Raw genomic sequence first — 26,284 nt, forward strand, 5'->3', positions numbered from 1 at the left:
GTTCAGAAGAAATTTCAATAATTCGATACATAGGTTAATTTCCAAATCATATGTACATTTTAAATAACCACACATAAAATGTTTGATAAACTGTGTGAAACGTTCAGCTGATCACTGGTGAATACAATAAAATAGTGTTATCGATTTTTGCACGTTTTAGGTTAAGTCAGAACGGTGCGTATTTGTAAATTATATAACATTTTATTTATATGAATAGTGAGTGAAACAGGTAAGAAAACGCAAAACGGAGAAACAGATGAGCGAGAGGGGTTGAAGGGGGAGTATAGTTGTGGTCATCGTATTGAAGTGAAATGGGTGTGTCAGGGTAAAGAGTATTTTAATGATTAAGAAACGTGATTTTGAGAGTACATAAAAAATTCTTGTCGATGGTCGTCGTGGCTCAACTCAACAATTTGATATGTCAGCACCAAAGAACACATTTGAATGCTGACATGTATTTATACATATAAATATGAAATTAAATTCAAGCAGTACACTATAAACACATAAAAGAAATAATATCCATTTAAGAAGACCTCAAAAGATGCGATTTCACAAATATAACTGTCGCGAAGTGAGTGGTGAGTGGGTGTTGTTTTTAATCTTTATTTAGGAAAATTTAAATAGAGTACATTATAAAGAGATAAGCGAAATTATGTCTATTTCAGAACAGCTCAAATGGTGTAAGTTAATAAAGATTTCTGCAGCGAAAGCAATGGTGTTTTCTTCCATCTTTATACAGGAAGGTTATAATATAAGGTTACTATCATAGAGATTTTACTGTCATGGACAACAGAGGATCGCAGACGTTACAGTTTATACACCTAAACATTGTCCTTTGTTGAGTTATTTTCATAACTAGTTTTCCAACTGCGTTTGAAATATAATTGAAGATAAGGGATTTCATGGTGTTAGAAAATAACGTGGGTTCAAGAAGTCTCGATAAAAATGAATAAAAACCCGATAACCCAAGCACTTTCGAAAGGTGGTCTTTTATTCTTCAGGGACAACTCCGAAGACAAAGGATAATGGTCAATGCCTTTCATCACGGTTATATTTCTAAGATCGTGCTCTATGCAGCATTCTGCATTGGATATAATTTATGGAATTTGTTTGCGGTGCACTGAATGAACTTATGTTTATTGTTTCTCTCCGGTGTTTAGTGCTTAATTTGTTTGCCTATTTGCATTTGACAATTTATTATTATTATTGTTATTATTATTGCGCACTCTTCTATTCATATAATAAAAAGCACTTTTAGGGGGCAAAAATGACTCGCTGTGTGCGATAAAACCGAGGGACTGAAAATACGATATTTTGTTTCCATAATTGTTCTTTGTTTGTTTGTTTTTTTACTGGGGGCTGTTTTATATTAAGTACAAACTTACACAAAGGCTATCTGTACTCTTCAAACCACGGATATCGAAACCCGGTTTCTAGGGAGTATAATCCAGCAGACATACTGCTGTGCCACTGGGGTATTGTATTTCTACTGGGACGTTACTCTATACTCCAGTTCCCAAAGACAAAAGAGTAACTTTGAAAAATCAATTACCATACTTTATATTGAAGAAACACTAACAACTGCAAGACCAGCTATCACTATGGTAACCGAAACCTCTCCGGGCTCTTTTAAACTTCGTAACAATCTGAGTCAAACAAATACACGTATTAGCTTGTCCAAAACTGACAAATATCTTCTTAAAAAAACAACAAAAAACTTGAAAACTGGTCCAATATAAAGGGAACTGATGAATTTTGTTAAATCACACAGTGTATACGGTGTGAAGTTGTGTGAACTTTTAATGACATAAGATTTAAAAACCAAAAAAAAAATTGAAAATACAAATGTCCTGGTGTGATTATATAGTAATTTGTGACATTAATATTTGGCCAATTTAAATGCTTTATCGTTATATAATTACGAGAAAAATTAAATACTATATAAACTACCTTCTTAAAAGTTCTTTGAAAGTGTGTTTAGTTGAATCTGAGCACAAAGCAACACAATGTGCTATCTGTGTTGTGCCCAAAAAGGGTATAAAAACCCGATTTCTAGCGTTGTAAGTGCGGAAATATACCGCCAGGGGGCACTCTTGAAAAGAAATAAACCGGAGAGAATGTGAATACAATTGCTATATTTTGTATACAAGAAATAAAATCTACAAACAGTCTGTATCAATGTACAATTAATCACCTGAAACTCTTCCTGAAAGCTAAATTAATTTTTGTGGGTAATTATTAAGGCTCGTGAATCTAAACACATCTCTACTCACTCTTCGAGGCCCAAGTCTCCATTCTACCGAAGGACGTCAGTACTTCCATAACACTGTGATGGCAAATTTCACTGGCGTTCATCGTTTTCAGCAAGTCCTCCATAATCGGTTTTATGGTTTCTGTTACATCTAAAGCTTTTGCTGTGTAACTATTTCTCAAAATTTCCCAGGCTTTAACAGCTTCCACGTCAGCCATTATCCAAGGACCGTCTAAAGCTTTGTCGTCATGATCATGGTTATATAAGTCAGCAGAAACTGGGGAACAAAAATTCATTAATGCACGTATAAATAGTAACAAAAAAAGCTGTAACATTGTATGTATCTTTTGACGACCGAGTTGTTAATGTACAATAACCATACACTTCAAAATTCTCGTGCTTTAAATATGTTTGGATTTAAAGTACGCATGCGTCATGCTTAAACAAACTGACGTCACTACTATGAATGTTTTCGTAACGCGTCAGCTGCAAAAGCTCTTACTAATAGATACGGTTGGTAATACGATTACCAAGGCCGTAATTTCTTTTCACAGGGATTGTGTGATATCGCGGTATCGAAACGTAACAAAGATACGATATTATAAATATTCGTATTTCTCTTGGATTTGAGTTAATGTCTTCGGACACTTTGAGTTAAAAAAAGCCAATAACAACTAGAAGAGGTAACACACAAAACAACCGAAATGGAAGTAATAATTGGTGATATAGAAATACTTTATTATTACTAATTTCTCAGAATTGTTTTACTAACTTGCTTTAAGTTGCAAATACCTGGTGCTATGACTCTTCGAAAGACAGCATATTCGTTATGATATGAAACAAAATCCCACAACTCATTAACTAGAGGCCCGGGCCCAGCATGGCCAGGTGGTTTAAGGCGTTCAACTCGTAATCTGAGGGTCGCGGGCTCGAATCCCCGTCGCTTTGTTGTTTTTTTTAGTTCGCGCAAAGCTACTCGAGGGCTATCTGCGCTAGCCGTTCCTAATTTAGCAGTGTAAGAATAGAGGGAAGGCAGCTAGTCATCACCACCCACCGCCAATTTTTAAGCTACTCTTTTACCAACAAATAGTGGGATTGACCGTAACATTATAAAGCTCCCGCAGCTGAAAGGGCGAGCATGTTTGGCGCGACGGGGATGCGAACCTGCGACCCTCAGATTACGAGTCGCACGCCTTAACACGCTTGGCCATGCCGGGCCGAGCTTATATTTAGAACGAAATACTTTGTGATACGTTAAATTTTCGTTGTGTAGTGATACGTTATATTTTCGTTGTGTAGTGTATCAATACGTTATATGTAAACAACTCTTTCATTTTAAGTGTTCTCCCCATTAGTACAGCGGTATGTCTCTGGCCTTCTAACGCTAAAGTCAAGGGTTCAATTTCCCTCGGTGGGCTCCTCAGATAGCCCCATGTGGGTTTGCTCTAAGAAAACACACACATTTTAAGTGACTTTTACTGCTGTACATTCTTGTTTATTTGTTTTTTTTATAGCAAAGCCACATCGGGCTATCTGCTGAGCCCACCGAGGGGAGTCGAACCCCTGATTTTAGCGTTGTAAATCCGGAGACTTACCGCTGTACTAGCGGGAGGCACCTGTACATTCTTCGACAATGTATAGGCGTATTTTAATTGAAATCGGTTATCCAAGTTATGAATGAATCAATAAGACGTTTTTCGCATCTAATGACAGACAAAAGGATTTCCATGAAGAATAATTTTTATTCATTTCTAAACTCAAGCCATTTTTTTTATGATATTCGAATTAACAAACGCCAAAACGAATATTCTGCACTTATTTAAATAAATGATTTATAAATAATTATTCTGTTTACATAATTTTACAAAATTATATGTTGCACACACTTTCATGTCATTCACGTTTGTCTCCTTCGATTTTGGATTGAATAATCTTTGAAGTCTGAAAAATAGAAATTAAAAAGAAAATCTGTGTGGCAATCGAGATCTCGTGATATTTTATTAACACTACGCATCGTTAGCTTTAATGTTGTGGGAAGTCCAATTTAAGATCTTTGTTTGTTTGTTTTGAATTTCGCGCAAGCCGCTCAAGAGCTATCTGCACTAGCCGTCCCTAATTTAGCAGTGTAAGACTAGAGGGAAGACAGCTAGTCATCACCACCCACCGCCAACTCTTGGACTACTCTTTTAACACCGAAAGTGCTGAAAAGGCGAACAGGTTTGGTGCGACGGGTATTGGCCCGGCATGGCCAAGCGTATTAAGGCGTGCGACTCGTAATCTGAGGGTCGCGGGTTCGCATCCCCGTCGCGCCAAACATGCTCGCCCTTTCAGCCGTGGGGGCATTATAATGTGACAGTCAATCCAACTATTCGTTGGTAAAAGAGTAGCCCAAGAGTTGGCGGTGGGTGGTGATGACTAGCTGCCTTCCCTCTAGTCTTACACTGCTAAATTAGGGACGGATAGCACAGATAGCCCTTGAGTAGCTTTGTGAGAAATTCAAAAACAACAACTAAATATAAGATCATTGTTTATAGGCTTAACTTTACTGTAGATTTTCACAGCGTATTTGCAAGAAAGTACAGCGCAATTATTCATTGTACGTTACGTATTATACTAACATGTAAAAGGCCTAAGTAAAGAACTTATAATACTCTTTTTGCGATTATTTTACGAGTAAAAGTTTATCTACACCAGATGGTAACGTCGCAAACGACTTTGCCGAAACCGAATCAGACTACAGCAAACGTGAGCTGGAAACGTTCGAAAGGACTGGAAACAAACACATGACTCAAGTCACGTATTCCTATTCGACATACTAGAGATGGGCTGTCCCATTAAAAGATAATAGGTTGTATTTAGATAAAAATACCTCTGATTTCCGCAGTAGCACTACTATTAGTAAATAATTCTACAAATAATTTAAATACACCGGAACTAAAATAACTCCATTTGCACCTGCGATTATGTTCCTTCGACCAATGTTCTTTACCACAGATTTAAACCATTTTAAAGTACAATTTTTATTGCGATTATTAAGTCGTTGCTAATACAACAAATAAGTAATCAACATCTTTATTATTACTATGTGAAAGGTTATTTTGAGTGGTCATTTTCTTACAGTCACACAATAAAAAAAATAATGACAGATCCTATTTTATAGTATACAAAAGCGACATCTATCGCTGCTAGTGTGAAAACTTCTGTTTAATTAAAAGCACTTCTAAACTATTCGCTCGCGTCTAAAGTGGACAGGATCCCGAGTTCGTATCCCCGTCACACCAAATATACTCGCCTTCTCAGCCGTAGAATGGTTACAATGTGATGCCTTCCCTCTGGTCTTAAAAAAAAACAAAAACAAGCAAACTAAACTGGACGAAGAATAAGTTATTCAAGGAAAACACAGGATTAAAACTTTTAAATAATACGTGTGGAATTGTGTTGCTTGCAAAACAAATTCGTTCATATAAGCTTTGTTGAACGGATATCAGGACCGAAGAACAGAGATTCATCAATATTATAGTCCAAAAATGACTAAGATTTAAACATACATACACATATATATATATATATATTCTCGTACATATACGTATTTGACATAAGGAGAGTTACTGATTAGAGCTAGTATCTACCCTCTCCCAACGGTACTTCTAACTACAACAAACAAACAAAGTATTATTAACTTACTAAATGTATTGGTACTCCTAACAAAGGACAAACAAACAAACAAAGTATTGTTAATTTACTAACCTTGTCGGTTCTTCTAACTCCAACAAGCGAACAAAGTATTGCTAATTTACTAAATGTATTGGTACTTCTAACTCCAACAAACGAACAGTGTATTGTTAATTTACTATCTCTCTCGGTACTTCTAACTACCACAAACGAACAAAGTATTGTTAATTTACTAAATGTATTGGTACTTCTAACTCCAACAAACGAACAAAGTATTGTTAATTTACTATCTCTCTCGGTACTTCTAACTCCAACAAACGAACAAAGTATTGTTAATTTACTATCTCTCTCGGTACTTCTAATTCCAAGAAACGAACAAAGTATTGTTAATTTACTAAATGTATTGGTACTTCTAACTCCAACAAACGGACAAAGTATTGTTAATTTACTATCTCTCTCGGTACTTCTAACTACCACAAACGAACAAAGTATTATTAATGTACTAACCATGTTGGTACTTCTAACTACAACAAAGACACAAATTATTATAAATCTATTAACAATGTCGGAACTTCTAACAACAACAAACAAACCACGTATTGTTTATTTACTAACCTTGTCGGTACTTCTAACTACAACAAACAAACAAAGTATTGCTAATTTAGTGTCTCTATCTGTATTTTTAACTACAATACACAAACAAAGTATCATTAATTTACCAACTCTATTGGTACTTCTAAGTACAACAAACAAACAAAGTATTATTAATTTACTAACCCTGTCGGTTATTCAAACTACCACAAAGAAACAAAGTATTATTAATTTACTAACCCTGTCGGTTATTCAAACTACCACAAAGAAACAAAGTATTATTAATTAACTAACTCTATGTAAATATTTATAACTACAACAAACAAAGTATTGTTAATTTACTAACCTTGTCGGTTCTTTTAACTACAACAAACAAACAAAGTATTATTAATTTACAAACCTTGTCGGTTATTCTAACTACCACAAACAAACAAAATATTGTTAATTTATTATCTCTATTGGTAATTGTAACTACAACAAACAAACAAAGCATTATTATTTTACTAACCTTGTCGGTTTTCTAACTACCACAAACAAACAAAGTATTCTTAATTTAGTGTCTCTATCAGAATTTCTAACTACAACAAACAAACAAAGTATGGTAAATTTACTAACTCTATTGGTACTTCTCACTTTAGCAAACAAACAAAGTATTGCTAATTTACTCACCTTGTCGGTTCTTCTAACTACACCAAACAAAGTATTGTTAATTTACTCACCTTGTCGGTTCTTAGAACTACAACAAAGGAACAAAGAATTGTTAATTTCCTAACCTTGTCGGTTTTTCTAACAAAAATAAACAAACAAAATATTGTTAATTTATTCACCTTGTCGGTTTTTCTAACAAAAACAAACAAACAAAATATTGTTAATTTATTCACCTTGTCGGTTCTTCTAACTACAACAAACAAAGTACTATTAATTTACTAACCTATTCGGTTATTATAAGTACCACAAACAAACAAATTATTGTTAATTTATTATCTCTATTGGTATTTCTAACTACAACAAACAAACAAAGTATTATTAATTTACTAACCTTATCAGATCTCCTAACTACAACAAACAAACCAAGTATTATTAATTTAGTGTCTCCATCGGTATTTTTAACTACAACAAACAAACAAAGTATTATTAATTTACTAGCTCTACTGGTACTTCTAACTGCAACAGAAAAACAAAGTATTATTAATTTACTAACTCTACTGGTACTTCTAATTGCAACAGAAAAACAAAGTATTATTAATTTACTCACCTTGTCGGTTATTCTAACTACAACAAACGAACAAAGTACTATTAACTTACTAACTCTATTGGTACTAATAACTACAACAAACGAACAAAGTATTGTTAATTTACTAACCTTGTCGGTTATTCTAACTACAACAAACAAACAAAGTATGGTTAATTTACTATCTCCATTGGTACTTCTAACGACAATAAACAAAGTACTATTATTTTAGTAACTCTACTGGTACTTCTAACTACAACAAAAAACAAAGTATTATTAATTTACTCACCTTGTCGGATATTCTCACTACAAAAAAAACCAACAAGATATTGTTAATTTACTAACTCTATTGGTACTTCTAGCTACAATAAACAAACAAAGTATTATTATATTACTAACCTTGTCGGTTATTCTAATTGCAATAAACAAACAAAGTATTGTTAATTTAATGTCTCTATCGGTATTTCTAACTACCACAAACAAACAAAGTATTATTAATGTACTAACCATGTCGGTACTTCTAACTACAACATACAAAAAAGTATTATTAATTTACTAACCTTGTCGGTTGTTCTAACTTTAACAAACAAACAAAGTATTATTAATTTACTAACCTATTCGGTTATTATAAGTACCACAAACAAACAATGTATTATTATCTCTATTGGTACCTCAAGCTACAACAAATAAACAAAGTATTGTGATTTACTAACTCTATTGGTACTTCTAACTACAACAAAAAACAAAGTATTATTAATTTACTAACCTAGTCGGTTCTTCTAACTTTAACAAACAAACAAAGTATTATTAATTTACTAACCTATTCGGTTATTATAAGTTCCACAAACAAACAATGTATTGTTAAATTATTATCTTTATTGGTATTTCAAACTACAACAAACAAACAAAGAATTATGATTTACTAACTCTATTAGTACTTCTAACTACAAGAAACATACAAAGTATTATTAATTTACTAATCTTGTCAGTTCTTCTAACTACAACAAAAAAACAAAGTATATATTTTTTTTACTGTCTCCATTGGTACTTCTAACTACAATAAGTAAAGTACTATTAATTTACTAACTCTACTGGTACTTCTAACTAAAACAAAATAACAAAGTATTATTAATTTACTCACCTATTTGGTTATTATAAGTACCACAAACAAACAAAGTATTGTTAAATTATTATCTGTATTGGTATTTTTAACTACAACAAACAAACAAAGTACTATTAACTTACTAACTCTATTGGTACTTCTAACTACAACAAACAAACAAAATACTATTAACTTACTAACTCTATTGTTACTTCTAACTACAACAAACAAACAAAGTATTATTAATTTACTAACTCTATTGGAACTTCTAACTACAACAAACAAACAAAGTACTATTAACTTACTAACTCTATTGGTACTTCTAACTACAACAAACAAACAAAGTATTATTAATTTACTAACTCTATTGGTACTTCTAACTACAACAAACAAACAAAGTACTATTAATTTACTAACTCTATTGGAACTTCTAACTACAACAAACAAACAAAGTATTATTAATTTACTAACTCTGTTGGAACTTCTAACTACAACAAACAAACAAAGTATTATTAACTTACTAACTCTATTGGTACTTCTAACTACAACAAACGAACAAAGTATTGTTAATTTACTAACCTTGTCGGCTGTTTTATCTACAACAAAGAAACAAAGTATTGTTAATTTACTAACTCTGTCGGTATTTATAACTACAACAAACAAACAAAGTACTATTAACTTACTAACTCTATTGGTACTTCTAACTACAACAAACGAACAAAGTATTGTTAATTTACTAACCTTGTCGGCTGTTTTAACTACAACAAAGAAACAAAGTATTGTTAATTTACTAACTCTGTCGGTATTTATAACTACAACAAACAAACAAAGTATTGTTAATTTACTAACTTTGTAGGTATTTATAACTACAACAACCAAAGAAAGTATTATTAATTTAGTGTCTCCATCGGTATTTTTAACTACAACAAACAAACAAAGTATTATTAATTTACTAGCTCTACTGGTACTTCTAACTGCAACAGAAAAACAAAGTATTATTAATTTACTAACTCTATTGGTACTTCTAATTGCAACAGAAAAACAAAGTATTATTAATTTACTCACCTTGTCGGTTATTCTAACTACAACAAACGAACAAAGTACTATTAACTTACTAACTCTATTGGTACTAATAACTACAACAAACGAACAAAGTATTGTTAATTTACTAACCTTGTCGGTTATTCTAACTACAACAAACAAACAAAGTATGGTTAATTTACTACCTCCATTGGTACTTCTAACGACAATAAACAAAGTACTATTATTTTAGTAACTCTACTGGTACTTCTAACTACAACAAAAAACAAAGTATTATTAATTTACTCACCTTGTCGGATATTCTCACTACAAAAAAAACCAACAAGATATTGTTAATTTACTAACTCTATTGGTACTTCTAGCTACAATAAACAAACAAAGTATTATTATATTACTAACCTTGTCGGTTATTCTAATTGCAATAAACAAACAAAGTATTGTTAATTTAATGTCTCTATCGATATTTCTAACTACCACAAACAAACAAAGTATTATTAATGTACTAACCATGTCGGTACTTCTAACTACAACATACAAAAAAGTATTATTAATTTACTAACCTTGTCGGTTGTTCTAACTTTAACAAACAAACAAAGTATTATTAATTTACTAACCTATTCGGTTATTATAAGTACCACAAACAAACAATGTATTATTATATCTATTGGTACCTCAAGCTACAACAAATAAACAAAGTATTGTGATTTACTAACTCTATTGGTACTTCTAACTACAACAAAAAACAAAGTATTATTAATTTACTAACCTAGTCGGTTCTTCTAACTTTAACAAACAAACAAAGTATTATTAATTTACTAACCTATTCGGTTATTATAAGTTCCACAAACAAACAATGTATTGTTAAATTATTATCTTTATTGGTATTTCAAACTACAACAAACAAACAAAGAATTATGATTTACTAACTCTATTAGTACTTCTAACTACAAGAAACATACAAAGTATTATTAATTTACTAATCTTGTCAGTTCTTCTAACTACAACAAACAAACAAAGTATATATATTTTTTACTATCTCCATTGGTACTTCTAATTACAATAAGTAAAGTACTATTAATTTACTAACTCTACTGGTACTTCTAACTAAAACAAAATAACAAAGTATTATTAATTTACTCACCTATTTGGTTATTATAAGTACCACAAACAAACAAAGTATTGTTAAATTATTATCTGTATTGGTATTTTTAACTACAACAAACAAACAAAGTACTATTAACTTACTAACTCTATTGGTACTTCTAACTACAACAAACAAACAAAATACTATTAACTTACTAACTCTATTGTTACTTCTAACTACAACAAACAAACAAAGTATTATTAATTTACTAACTCTATTGGAACTTCTAACTACAACAAACAAACAAAGTACTATTAACTTACTAACTCTATTGGTACTTCTAACTACAACAAACAAACAAAGTATTATTAATTTACTAACTCTATTGGTACTTCTAACTACAACAAACAAACAAAGTACTATTAATTTACTAACTCTATTGGAACTTCTAACTACAACAAACAAACAAAGTATTATTAATTTACTAACTCTATTGGAACTTCTAACTACAACAAACAAACAAAGTACTATTAACTTACTAACTCTATTGGTACTTCTAACTACAACAAACGAACAAAGTATTGTTAATTTACTAACCTTGTCGGCTGTTTTATCTACAACAAAGAAACAAAGTATTGTTAATTTACTAACTCTGTCGGTATTTATAACTACAACAAACAAACAAAGTACTATTAACTTACTAACTCTATTGGTACTTCTAACTACAACAAACGAACAAAGTATTGTTAATTTACTAACCTTGTCGGCTGTTTTAACTACAACAAAGAAACAAAGTATTGTTAATTTACTAACTCTGTCGGTATTTATAACTACAACAAACAAACAAAGTATTGTTAATTTACTAACTTTGTAGGTATTTATAACTACAACAACCAAAGAAAGTATTGTTAATTTACTAACTCTGTAGGTATTTATAACTACAACAAACAAACAAAGTATTGTTAATTTACTAACTCTGTAAGTATTTATAACTACAACAAACAAACAAAGTATTGTTAATTTACTAACTCTGTCGGTATTTATAACTACAACAAACAAACAAAGTATTGTTCTGTTTCTGATTGACTTGATTTGTGAGAGTTAGTTATGTTCTTGTTAAAGCTGATTTATGGCAGTTAGTCATGTTCTTGTTTGGGCTGATTTGTGATAGTTTAAGTTGATTCTCGAAAAATTCTAAGTAGTGTTTCGTGTAGAATATCTGAAGAATATAAAATCATGTCCGAAGGGGAAAACATTTTCACATCAGAAGTGATTGCTGTTAAAAACTAGGTAAGTAAATCGGTCACTTTCTCTCAATTCGAACACATTGTATCATGGTGTGATTTCTTATGTTCAAGTACTTCATCTCATATAGGTCTATGATATAACTAAATATAATGGTCTTTTATAATTTGCATGTTTCTATATATAACCCTCACTCTTTATAATTTAACTTTTTAATATTTATGTGATGTACACAAGAGCAAAAAGCTGCATATCGTGTTATTCAAATAGAGGTATTAAAATCCACTTTTAGTGTTATAAGTCATTGCACTCAAGGTAAGGCACCACCGTGGTCTAGAAAAAGTCAATCGGTTATAAAGAAATATTTGTTTGTTTTGCGCAAAGCTACTCGAGGGTTATATGCAAAAGTCGTGCCTAATATTGAAATTTCCCGTCACATCAAACATGCTCGCTCTTTCAGCCATAGTAATGTTAAAATGTTACTATCAATCCCACGATTCGTTGGTAAAAGAGTAGCCCAAGAGTTGGCGGGGGATGGTGATGACTAGCTGCCTTACTTCTAGTTTTATATTACTATATTAGGGACGGCTAGCGCAAATAGCCCTCGTGTAGCGAAATTAAAAACAAATCAAACTAAACCAAAATATTGAAGTTAGAGACAATTAGGAAAACAGCGATCAACATCACCCACCGCCAACTCTTGGGGTGCTCATTATCAACGAATTTCGAGCATCCTAACAACGCAGCCCACGTGCAATGAGTTGTGATACTTACATACAGTGATATGTATCATAAATGTATTTTATCATTGAAAAATTACACCTCAGCAATCGGAAGAGTTTTGGACTGAGATAAATTAATATAACAAGGTTGCAGTAGTCGAAGAACATCACACGAGAATATAATAGTAATGAAAACTTATGTATTCCTTGTATTAAAGTATTACAACACTTTCACCCCTTCTGTATACCTTATAATACGATATTAGAACATTATCATCCGTTCTATATACATTGTAATACAATATTAAAACACTTTCACCCGTTATGTATACCTTGTAGTACGGTATTAAAACACTTTCATCCGTTATGTATACCTTGTATAACAGTATTAAAACACTTTCACTCGTTATGTATACCTTGTAGTACGGTATTAAACCACTTTCATCCGTTATGTACACCTTGTAGTACAGTATTAAAACACTTTCACTGTTATGTATACCTTGTAGTACAGTATTAAAACACTTTCACTCGTTATGTATACCTTGTAGTGCGCTATTAAAACGCTTTCACCCGTTATGTATACCTTGTAGTACGGTATTAAAACACTTTCACTCGTTAAGTATACCTTGTAGTACAGAATTAAAATACTTTCATCCGTTATGTATACCTTGTAGTACGGTATTAAAACACTTTCATCCGTTATGTATACCTTGTAGTACGGTATTAAAACACTTTCACTCGTTATGTATACCGTGTAGTACAGCATTAGAACACTTTCATCCGTTATGTATACCTTGCAGTACGGTATTAAAACACTTTCACTCGTTATGTATACCTTGTATAACAGTATTAAAACACTTTCACTCGTTATGTATACCTTGTAGTACGGTATTAAAACACTTTCATCCGATACATAACCTTGTAGTACGGTATTAAAACACTTTCATCCGTTATGTATATCTTCCAGTACGGTATTAAAACACTTTCACTCGTTATGTATACCTTGTAGTACGGTATTAAAACACTTTCACTCGTTATGTATACCTTGTAGTACGGTATTAAAACACTTTCACTCGTTATGTATACCTTGTAGTACGGTATTAAAACACTTTCATCCGTTATGTATACCTTGTAGTACGGTATTAAAACACTTTCACTCGTTATGTATACCTTGTATATCAGTATTAAAACACTTTCACTCGTTATGTATACCTTGTAGTACGCTATTAAAACACTTTCACCCGTTATGTATACCTTGTAGTACGGTATTAAAACACTTTCATCCGTTATGTATACCTTGTAGTACGGTATTAAAACACTTTCACTCGTTATGTATACCTTGTAGAACGGTATTAAAACACTTTCACTCGTTATGTATACCTTGTAGTACGGTATTAAACCACTTTCATCCGTTATGTATACCTTGTAGTACAGTATTAAAACACTTTCACTCGTTATGTATACCTTGTAAAACGGTATTAAACCACTTTCACTCGTTATGTATACCTTGCAGTGCGGTATTAAAAAACTTTCACTCGTTATGTATACCTTGTAGTACGTATTAAAACACTTTCACTCGTTATGTATACCTTGTAGTACAGTATTAAAACACTTTCATCCGTTATGTATACCTTGTAGTACGGTATTAAAACACTTTCATCCGTTATGTATACCTTGTAGTACGGTATTAAAACACTTTCATCCGTTATGTATACCTTGTAGTACGGTATTAAAACACTTTCACTCGTTATGTATACCTTGTATAACAGTATTAAAACACTTTCACTCGTTAAGTATACCTTGTAGTGCGCAATTAAAACGCTTTCACCCGTTATGTATACCTTGTAGTACGGTATTAAAACACTTTCATCCGTTATGTATACCTTGTAGTACGCTATTAAAACACTTTCACTCGTTAAGTATACCTTGTAGTACAGTATTAAAATACTTTCATCCGTTATGTATACCTTGTAGTACGGTATTAAAACACTTTCATCCGTTATATATACCATGTAGTACGGTATTAAAACACTTTCACTCGTTATGTATACCTTGTATAACAGTATTAAAACACTTTCACTCGTTATGTATACCTTGTAGTACGGTATTAAAACACTTTCATCCGATACATAACCTTGTAGTACGGTATTAAAACACTTTCATCCGTTATGTATATCTTCCAGTACGGTATTAAAACACTTTCACTCGTTATGTATACCTTGTAGTACGGTATTAAAACACTTTCACTCGTTATGTATACCTTGTATATCAGTATTAAAACACTTTCACTCGTTATGTATACCTTGTAGTACGCTATTAAAACACTTTCACCCGTTATGTATACCTTGTAGTACGGTATTAAAACACTTTCATCCGTTATGTATACCTTGTAGTACGGTATTAAAACACTTTCACTCGTTATGTATACCGTGTAGTACAGCATTAGAATACTTTCATCCGTTATGTATACCTTGCAGTACGGTATTAAAACACTTTCACTCGTTATGTATACCTTGTAGTACGGTATTAAAACACTTTCACTCGTTATGTATACCTTGTAGTACGGTATTAAACCACTTTCATCCGTTATGTATACCTTGTAGTACAGTATTAAAACACTTTCACTCGTTATGTATACCTTGTAAAACGGTATTAAACCACTTTCATCCGTTATGTATACCTTGCAGTACGGTATTAAAAAACTTTCACTCGTTATGTATACCTTGTAGTACGGTATTAAAACACTTTCACTCGTTATGTATACCTTGTAGTACAGTATTAAAACACTTTCATCCGTTATGTATACCTTGTAGTACGGTATTAAAACACTTTCATCCGTTATGTATACCTTGTAGTACGGTATTAAAACACTTTCATCCGTTATGTATACCTTGTAGTACGGTATTAAAACACTTTCACTCGTTATGTATACCTTGTATAACAGTATTAAAACACTTTCACTCGTTATGTATACCTTGTAGTGCGCTATTAAAACGCTTTCACCCGTTATGTATACCTTGTAGTACGGTATTAAAACACTTTCATCCGTTATGTATACCTTGTAGTACGGTATTAAAACACTTTCACTCGTTAAGTATACCTTGTAGTACAGTATTAAAATACTTTCATCCGTTATGTATACCTTGTAGTACGGTATTAAAACACTTTCATCCGTTATGTATACCTTGTAGTACGGTATTAAAACACTTTCACTCGTTATGTATACCGTGTAGTACAGCATTAAAACACTTTCATCCGTTATGTATACCTTGTAGTACGGTATTAAACCACTTTCATCCGTTATGTATACCTTGTATAACAGTATTAAAACACTTTCACTCGTTATGTATACCTTGTAGTACGCTATTAAAACACTTTCACCCGTTATGTATACCTTGTAGTACGGTATTAAAACACTTTCATCCGTTATGTATACCTTGCAGTACGGTATTAAAAAACTTTCAGTCGTTATGTATACCTTGTAGTACGGTATTAAAACACTTTCACTCGTTATGTATACCTTGTAGTACGGTATTAAAACGCTTTCACCCGTTATGTATACCTTGTAGTACGGTATTAAAACACTTTCATCCGTTATGTTACCTTGTAGTACGGTATTAAAACACTTTCACTCGTTAAGTATACCTTGTAGTACAGAATTAAAATACTTTCATCCGTTATGTATACCTTGTAGTACGGTATTAAAACACTTTCATCCGTTATGTATACCTTGTAGTACGGTATTAAAACACTTTCACTCGTTATGTATACCGTGTAGTACACCATTAGAACACTTTCATCCGTTATGTATACCTTGCAGTACGGTATTAAAACACTTTCACTCGTTATGTATACCTTGTATAACAGTATTAAAACACTTTCACTCGTTATGCATACCTTGTAGTACGGTATTAAAACACTTTCATCCGATACATAACCTTGTAAAACGGTATTAAAACACTTTCATCCGTTATGTATACCTTCCAGTACTGTATTAAAACACTTTCACCCGTTATGTATACCTTGTAGTACGGTATTAAAACACTTTCACTCGTTATGTATACCTTGTAGTACGGTATTAAAACACTTTCATCCGTTATGTATACCTTGTAGTACGGTATTAAAACACTTTCACTCGTTATGTATACCTTGTAGTACGCTATTAAAACACTTTCACTCGTTATGTATACCTTGTAGTACGCTATTAAAACACTTTCACCCGTTATGTATACCTTGTAGTACGGTATTAAAACACTTTCATCCGTTATGTATACCTTGCAGTACGGTATTAAAAAACTTTCAGTCGTTATGTATACCTTGTAGTACGGTATTAAAACACTTTCACTCGTTATGTATACCTTGTAGTACGGTATTAAAACACTTTCACTCGTTATGTATACCTTGTAGTACAGTATTAAAACACTTTCATCCGTTATGTATACCTTGTAGTACGGTATTAAAACACTTTCACTCGTTATGTATACCTTGTATAACAGTATTAAAACACTTTCACTCGTTATGTATACCTTGTAGTACGGTATTAAAACACTTTCATCCGATACATAACCTTGTAGTACGGTATTAAAACACTTTCATCCGTTATGTATACCTTCCAGTACGGTATTAAAACACTTTCACTCGTTATGTATACCTTGTAGTACGGTATTGAAACACTTTCACTCGTTATGTATACCTTGTATAACAGTATTAAAACACTTTCACTCGTTATGTATACGTTGTAGTACGCTATTAAAACACTTTCACCCGTTATGTATACCTTGTAGTACGGTATTAAAACACCTTGATCCGTTATGTATACCTTGTAGTATGGTATTAAAACACTTTCACTCGTTATGTATATCGTGTAGTACAGCATTAGAATACTTTCATCCGTTATGTATACCTTGCAGTACGGTATTAAAACACTTTCACTCGTTATGTATACCTTGTAGTACGGTATTAAACCACTTTCATCCGTTATGTATACCTTGTAGTACGGTAATAAAAACCTTTCACTCGTTATGTATACCTTGTAGTACGGTATTAAAACACTTTCACTCGTTATGTATACCTTGTAGTACGGTATTAAAACACTTTCACTCGTTAAGTATACCTTGTAGTACAGTATTAAAATACTTTCATCCGTTATGTATACCTTGTAGTACGGTATTAAAACACTTTCATCCGTTATGTATACCATGTAGTACGGTATTAAAACACTTTCACTCGTTATGTATACCGTGTAGTACAGCATTAAAGCACTTTCATCCGTTATGTATACCTTGTAGTACGGTATTAAACCACTTTCATCCGTTATGTATACCTTGTATAACAGTATTAAAACACTTTCACTCGTTATGTATACCTTGTAGTACGCTATTAAAACACTTTCACCCGTTATGTATACCTTGTAGTACGGTATTAAAACACTTTCAGCCGTTATGTATACCTTGCAGTACGGTATTAAAAAACTTTCAGTCGTTATGTATACCTTGTAGTACGGTATTAAAACACTTTCACTCGTTATGTATACCTTGTAGTACGGTATTAAAACACTTTCACTCGTTATGTATACCTTGTAGTACAGTATTAAAACACTTTCATCCGTTATGTATACCTTGTAGTACGGTATTAAAACACTATCATCCGTTATGTATATCTTGTAGTACGATATTAAAACACTTTCACTCGTTATGTATACCTTGTACAACAGTATTAAAACACTTTCACTCGTTATGTATACCTTGAAGTACGGTATTAAAACGCTTTCACCCGTTATGTATACCTTGTAGTACAGCATTAAAACACTTTCACCCGTTATGCATACCTTGTAGTACGGTATTAAACCACTTTCATCCGTTATGCATACCTTGTAGTACGGTATTAAACCACTTTCATCCGTTATGTATACCTTGTACAACAGTATTAAAACACTTTCACTCGTTATGTATATCTTGTAGTACGGTATTAAAACACTTTCACTCGTTATGTATACCTTGTACAACAGTATTAAAACACTTTCACTCGTTATGTATACCTTGTACAACAGTATTAAAACACTTTCATCCGTTATGTATACCTTGTATAACAGTATTAAAACACTTTCACTCGTTATGTATACCTTGTAGTACGCTATTAAAACACTTTCACTCGTTATGTATACCTTGCAGTACGGTATTAAAACACTTTCATCCGTTATGTATTCCTTGTAGTACGGTATTAAAACACTTTCACTCGTTATGTATACCTTGTAGTACAGTATTAAAACACTTTCATCCGTTATGTATATCTTGTAGTACGGTATTAAAACACTTTCACTCGTTATGTATACCTTGTAGTACAGTATTAAAACACTTTCATCCGTTATGTATACCTTGTAGTACGGTATTAAAACACTTTCACTCGTTCTGTATACCTTGTAGTACGGTATTAAAACACTTTCATCCGTTATGTATACCTTGTAGTTCGGTATTAAAACACTTTCATCCGTTATGTATACCTTGCAGTACGGTATTAAAACACTTTCACTCGTTATGTATACCTTGTAGTACCGTATTAAAACACTTTCACTCGTTATGTACACCTTGTAGTACGGTATTAAAACACTTTCATCCGTTATGTATACCTTGTAGTACGGTATTAAAACACTTTCACTCGTTATGTATACCTTGTAGTACGCTATTAAAACACTTTCACCCGTTATGTATACCTTGTAGTACGGTATTAAAACACTTTCATCCGTTATGTATACCTTGTAGTACGGTATTAAAACACTTTCATCCGTTATGTATACCATGAAGTACGGTATTAAAACACTTTCACTCGTTATGTATACCTTGTATAACGGTATTAAAACACTTTCACTCGTTATGTATACCTTGTAGTACGGTATTAAAACACTTTCATCCGTTATGTATTCCTTGTAGTACGGTATTAAAACACTTTCATCCGTTATGTATACCTTGTAGTACAGTATTAAAACACTTTCATCCGTTATGTATACCTTGTAGTACGGTATTAAAACACTTTCACTCGTTATGTATACCTTGTAGTACGCTATTAAAACACTTTCATCCGTTATGTATACCTTGTAGTACGGTATTAAAACACTTTCACTCGTTATGTATACCTTGTAGTACGGTATTAAAACACTTTCATCCGTTATGTATACCTTGTAGTTCGGTATTAAAACACTTTCATCCGTTATGTATACCTTGCAGTACGGTATTAAAACACTTTCACTCGTTATGTATACCTTGTAGTACGGTATTAAAACACTTTCACTCGTTATGTACACCTTGTAGTACGGTATTAAAACACTTTCATCCGTTATGTATACCTTGTAGTACGGTATTAAAACACTTTCACTCGTTATGTATACCTTGTAGTACGCTATTAAAACACTTTCATCCGTTATGTATACCTTGTAGTACGGTATTAAAACACTTTCACCCGTTATGTATACCTTGTAGTACGGTATTAAAACACTTTCATCCGTTATGTATACCTTGTAGTACGCTATTAAACCACTTTCATCCGTTATGTATACCTTGTATAACAGTATTAAAACACTTTCACTCGTTATGTATACCTTGTAGTACGCTATTAAAACACTTTCACCCGTTATGTATACCTTGTAGTACGGTATTAAAACACTTTCATCCGTTATGTATACCTTGCAGTACAGTATTAAAACACTTTCATCCGTTATGTATACCTTGTAGTACGGTATTAGAACACCTTCACTCGTTATGTATACCTTGTATAACAGTATTAAAACACTTTCACTCGTTATGTATACCTTGTATACATAACGTTATGTAGTAACGGTATTAAAACACTTTCATCCGTTATGTATACCTTGTAGTACGTTACTAAAACACTTTCACCCGTTATATATACCTTAAAGTTCGGTATTAAAACACTTTCACCCGTTCTGTATACCTTGCAGTACGGTATTAAAACACTCTTTATGTATACCTTGTAGTACGGTATTAAAACACTTTCATCCGTTATGTATACCTTGTTGTACGGTATTAAAACACTTTCACTCGTTATGTATACCTTTCAGTACTGTATTAAAACACTTTCATCCGTTATGTATACCTTGTAGTACGGTATTAAAACACTTTCACCCGTTCTGTATACCTTTCAGTACGGTATTAAAACACTTTCACTCGTTATGTGTACCTTGTAGTACGGTATTAAAACACTTTCACCCGTTCTGTATACCTTGTAAAAGAGACCACGTAAACAAAAAGGAATTTGAAATAAATTTCCCCCTTTCTGTACGTGGGTGTCTTTTATAGCAAAGCCACATGGGGCCATCTGCTGAGCCCACCAAGGAGAATCGAACCCCTGATTTTAGAGTTGTAAGTCTGTAGACTTACCGCTATACTGTGGAGGTCTCCAGTGTTTTCGCAATGGAATTTAATGGTAACAGTTGAGCAGTTCTCAGTTACTTCGAAATCCATCTGTTGCAGTATATGAACTGTATTTGTTGTTGTTAGTTGGCGTTTGTAAGGAGTTTTTTTTTATCTTGGTTTATCGCAGATTTCAAGATTGGTATCGAAAGAAAAGAAAAACATATACAGCGACAGAACACAAGAGAAGAAAACTTGTGTCGCATTCTTAATCATAACACGGACGACGTGATATCAAAGGCTTATAAAACTAAAACGTCATTTCGAAGTTTTTAGTGACGTTTGTTTTTGTTTGTTTGTCTTTTGAATTTCGCGCAAAGCGACTTAAAATCTACCTTCGCTAGCCGTCCCTAATTTAGCAGTGTAAGACCAGAGGGAAGGCAGCTAGTCATCACCAACCACCGCCAACTCTTAGGCTACTCTTTTACCAACGAATAGTGGGATTGACCGTCACATTATAACACCCCCACGGCTGAAAGGGCGAGCATGTTTGGTGCGACGGGGATGCGAAACCGCGACACTCAGATTACGAGTCGCACGCCTTAATCCACCTGGCCATGCCGGCCTTTTACACAGTTACGTATTGCAGCATTTACCACAAACGCCCACGAATATGAAGTTGACACAAACACTGACATTTTAAAGTAATAAATGCATTAATAACCGCAGATATTCAAGATTTGTCTAAATAAATAGGGAAATGAGTAGCTGCATCCATCTTCCCTTTAGAGAACTAATCAACGAACCAATATAGTTGAATTTATAATACTGTTTCCATGTCCTCACAAAATTAGATGAACAAACAAGCAAACAAACTCGCTGTTCCACTAACTATGAACAAAGTTTTATTTCTCAGGACACTGAAGATAATGAGATAAACCACTTTACAGAACCTACCCTAGAGTCAACATTAACTACAACTAACACATACAAGTATTATATTGACAGCAGACGACAGTTTAACTGGTGATGGCCACGCAAGTGCTCCAAACGTTGTTATTAACTACAAAAAATACAATAACAGCAAACTGAAAATTTATTTCAAAAATAAACATGATTCAACAAACAATCTCGGCTTTTCAGGCGTTTCATTTCATGGAACCACCATGCGTGTAACCAGTACAGCCGTCAAGTTTATCTAGGTGGCTAAATGTTTTTCGTTTTATTAGGCACACAGAGGCGGCAATGATAAAAAAAAGAACGTTAATTATTTTGGGTTCTTAGGTAGGTCAATGACCTCAAGCATAAAAAATACTGACATCATTTTGAAAAACAATTTTCCGGTCGAGATTTGAGAGTCCACATGACGAAATGAATAAGGCTGATTTTACATGCTTGCTTATTGGGTTAACGACCTAAAATTGTTAAAAGAATACTTACTATTTAAGGAAGAGGTCTCCCTGTTATAAACTAAAAATAATTGCTCAGTTTATTCTCTTTTTACAATTCATGTTTTGTAACTGGGTTAACGCAGTAATTCCTGAAAATAGTGTGCGTGTTTTCTCATAGTAAAGCCACATAGGGCTTTTTGCTGAGTCCACCGAGGACAATCGAGCCCCTAATTTTAGTGTTGGAAATCCGTGGGAGAAGAAGGCCTGAAGATCGAAATAACTAAGTATTTGTGTTGAGAACTTTAAGACTAAACTTTGATGTTTCTTATGTTTCCTTTCACTTTCGTCAATTTTTAAAGGATGTTTTATGTTTGCTTGTTTTCAACTTTGCGCAGACTACACGAGGACTATCTGCGCTAGCCGTCCCTAACTTAGCATTGTAAGACTAGAGGGAAGGCAACTAGTCATCACCACCCACCGCCAACTCTTGGACTACTCATTTACCAATGAATAGTGGGATTGACCGTCACAGGTTAACGCCTAAAATGGCGAGCATGTTTGGTGCGACGGGGATTCGGACCCGCGACTCTCAGATTACGAGTCGAGTTCCTCTAGTCCTACACTGCTAAATTAGGGACGGTTAGCACAGATAATCTTCATGTTGCTTTGCCCGAAATTAAAAACAAACAACAACTAATAAAAACCGGCAATTTCTGTATTTTCTAACACAACAAACGCTAAGCATTTCTATAGCACGATTTCAGGAGTGCTAAAAGAACACAAATGTGCTGAAAGCAACCATTTGTTGACCATAGTTACAAGTTTGCTAAGCCTAACATTTCTTGACAATAAATTTTACGCTATGCTAAAATTAACATTTCCAGAGAGGCATGAGTATATTGTATTAAATACAGAATATGCAAATCATCAAATACGCTCAAAACAAGCCTGTGTCAAATTATATAAACTACAGTGTACGGAATGTATCAAAATTATATCTAAATGTCGTTTAGCTTTAAGTCGGTAGTGTAATGCCACCGTAAACTGATCGATTTGGAGAAGTGTGTGTAATTAATATTTCCGGGTAAAGTATTCAAGCATTCAGATGGGGATTTAAAGTTTCCGCGAAAAGAAATTCCTTTTACTTAAAAGCATTATAAAGCAAAGTAATACAGATCAACGTAGGACGTCGGAACCATAAAAATAAAGACCTGCAACAAGTCGTATCTCAATGACAACTTGTAACATTTGATAATCCAGTAATACAAATTATTCGATAAGCTCCAAGCAACAGTATGTAACAAAGCCCATAATATATTCTGTCTGGAAAAGCATCACAAGCTATTTATACAAATATATTTTCAACCGTTCCGTACCTCAAACAACTAGAAAATATAAAGGGTATTCATACCGTTCAAAGGAACACCAATTAGTTCATAGCTTGAAAAATAATGATATCTTGTCTCTTTTAGAAAACTTCAAAAAATATGTACAAGATAAATTATAAATATACGTTTATCAGATATTCTTGTCTGTTTTTATAACCAGAACCAGAATTCATGTCATACTAAATCACAAAACAAATGCCTGTGTTTTACAGCTTTGTTCACATGTATTAAAAACGAAAACATACAAAGTGACTACATAACAGGAAGTATTGAATGTAGAGTAATTAAAAAAGTCACTCATGTTATGATAATGAACACAGTATTACTTTAATATTAAGTTATCATATGATTATCAAAGATGATTTAATTTTCCAGCATCTTCCAAAGTTAACCGATAGTTTATTTAAAGCGTTTAAAAAAACAACAACAATTATTTACCTTATATACAAATCGCTAAATAGTGGAAAGCTTTGTCTGTTTGTTTTGAATTTCGCGCAAAGCTACTCGAGAGCTATCTGTGCTAGCCGTCCCTAATTTAGAAGTGTAAGACTAGAGGGAAGGCAGCTAGTCATCACCGCCCAGCGCCAACTCTTGGGCTACTCTTTTACCAACGAATAGTGGGATTGACCGTAACATTATAACGCCTCCACGGCTGAAAGGGCGGGTAGGTTTGGTGCGACTGTGATTGGAACTCGGATTACGAGTCAAACGCCTTAACACGCTTGGCCATGCCGGGCCACAGTGGAAAGAAAATTTTCGGTAAAATTTAAAATCAACATCAAAAGTTGAATATGGATGTGGACCACACGTAACATAAAGTATTGTTTAACAAAACTGAAATAATGTGTAATAAGTGAAAATTTGACCACAGCAACACGTTTACACAAAACATAACGTATGATGTCTATCCATCTTGATGATTGTATTATTTATTAGTTTAGCATTATATACGACTTCAAAAAATTATACTTTGTTTATATATATATATATATATATATATATTAATTTTACTCTATGTAAAACGGCTTGATGGAACAGTTATCTTGCCCACAGCGGTAAGCCTGCGGCCTTACAACGCTGACAACCTAGGTTTTTCGATCCCCGTGGTGGGTAGAGCAAAGATAGACCATCGTGTAACTTTGTGCTTGTTTCTAAATAAACAAAGTTCTGATAGTTCCTGTAAAAAATGTAGTTTATTATAATTTCTATCATTTAGCACTTTCTCAACAGAAACATGCTCTTTGTTACTCGAAATAAATATTTAAACCTTTTTTTATATCTATATTATTAAAACTGATTTTTTTTTATAACAGCGGCGACAGGATCTCTTATGTGTCGGCATGACAACAGAGAACGGTGATTTTTTACTTCTAAACTGAATTAACAAATATTTTTAATTAAAATGTCAATGTACTTTGAGGTTCTTTTGGTTAAAATACTAACTACTTTAAGGTTATTTTGGTTAAAATACTACTCTACTTTAAGGTTCTTTTGATTAAAATACTACCTACTTTAAGGTTCTTTTGATTAAAATACTAACTACTTTAAGGTTCTTTTGGTTAAAATACTACTCTACTTTAAGGTTCTTTTGATTAAAATACTACCTACTTTAAGGTTCTTTTGATTAAAATACTAACTACTTTAAGGTTCTTTTGGTTAAAATACTACTCTACTTTAAGGTTCTTTTGATTAAAATGCTACCTACTTTAAGGTTCTTTTGAGTAAAATACTACCTACTTTAAGGTTCTTTTGATTAAAATACTACTCTACTTTAAGGTTCTTTTGATTAAAATACTACCTACTTTAAGGTACTTTTGATTAAAATACTACCTACTTTAAGGTTCTTTTGATTAAAATACTACTCTGCTTTAAGGTTCTTTTGATTAAAATACTACTCTGCTTTAAGGTTCTTTTGATTAAAATACTACCTACTTTAAGGTTCTTTTGATTAAAATACTACTCTGCTTTAAGGTTCTTTTGATTAAAATACTACTCTGCTTTAAGGTTCTTTTGATTAAAATACTACCTACTTTAAGGTTGTTTTGATTAAAATACTACTCTGCTTTAAGGTTCTTTTGATTAAAATACTACCTACTTTAAGGTTCTTTTGATTAAAATACTACTCTGCTTTAAGGTTCTTTTGATTAAAATACTACCTACTTTAAGGTTCTTTTGATTAAAATACTACTCTACTTTAAGG

General features: G+C 32.8%; 1 protein-coding gene across 1 annotated transcript in view; it reads right to left on the reverse strand.

Annotated features, from left to right (window-relative positions):
* The window catches only part of LOC143228331 (nose resistant to fluoxetine protein 6-like), a 37,715-nt gene extending 35,115 nt beyond the window's left edge, over positions 1 to 2,600 (reverse strand). Inside the window, exon 1 of the mRNA XM_076459600.1 lies at positions 2,277 to 2,600. Coding sequence (XP_076315715.1) covers positions 2,277 to 2,589 — 313 coding nt within the window. The 5' untranslated portion in view covers positions 2,590 to 2,600. The remainder of the gene's footprint in view (positions 1 to 2,276) is intronic.
* Between the last annotated feature and the right edge of the window lie 23,684 nt (positions 2,601 to 26,284).

Source organism: Tachypleus tridentatus, chromosome 10 (assembly GCF_004210375.1).
Source record: "Tachypleus tridentatus isolate NWPU-2018 chromosome 10, ASM421037v1, whole genome shotgun sequence".
Lineage (NCBI taxonomy): Eukaryota > Metazoa > Arthropoda > Merostomata > Xiphosura > Limulidae > Tachypleus > Tachypleus tridentatus.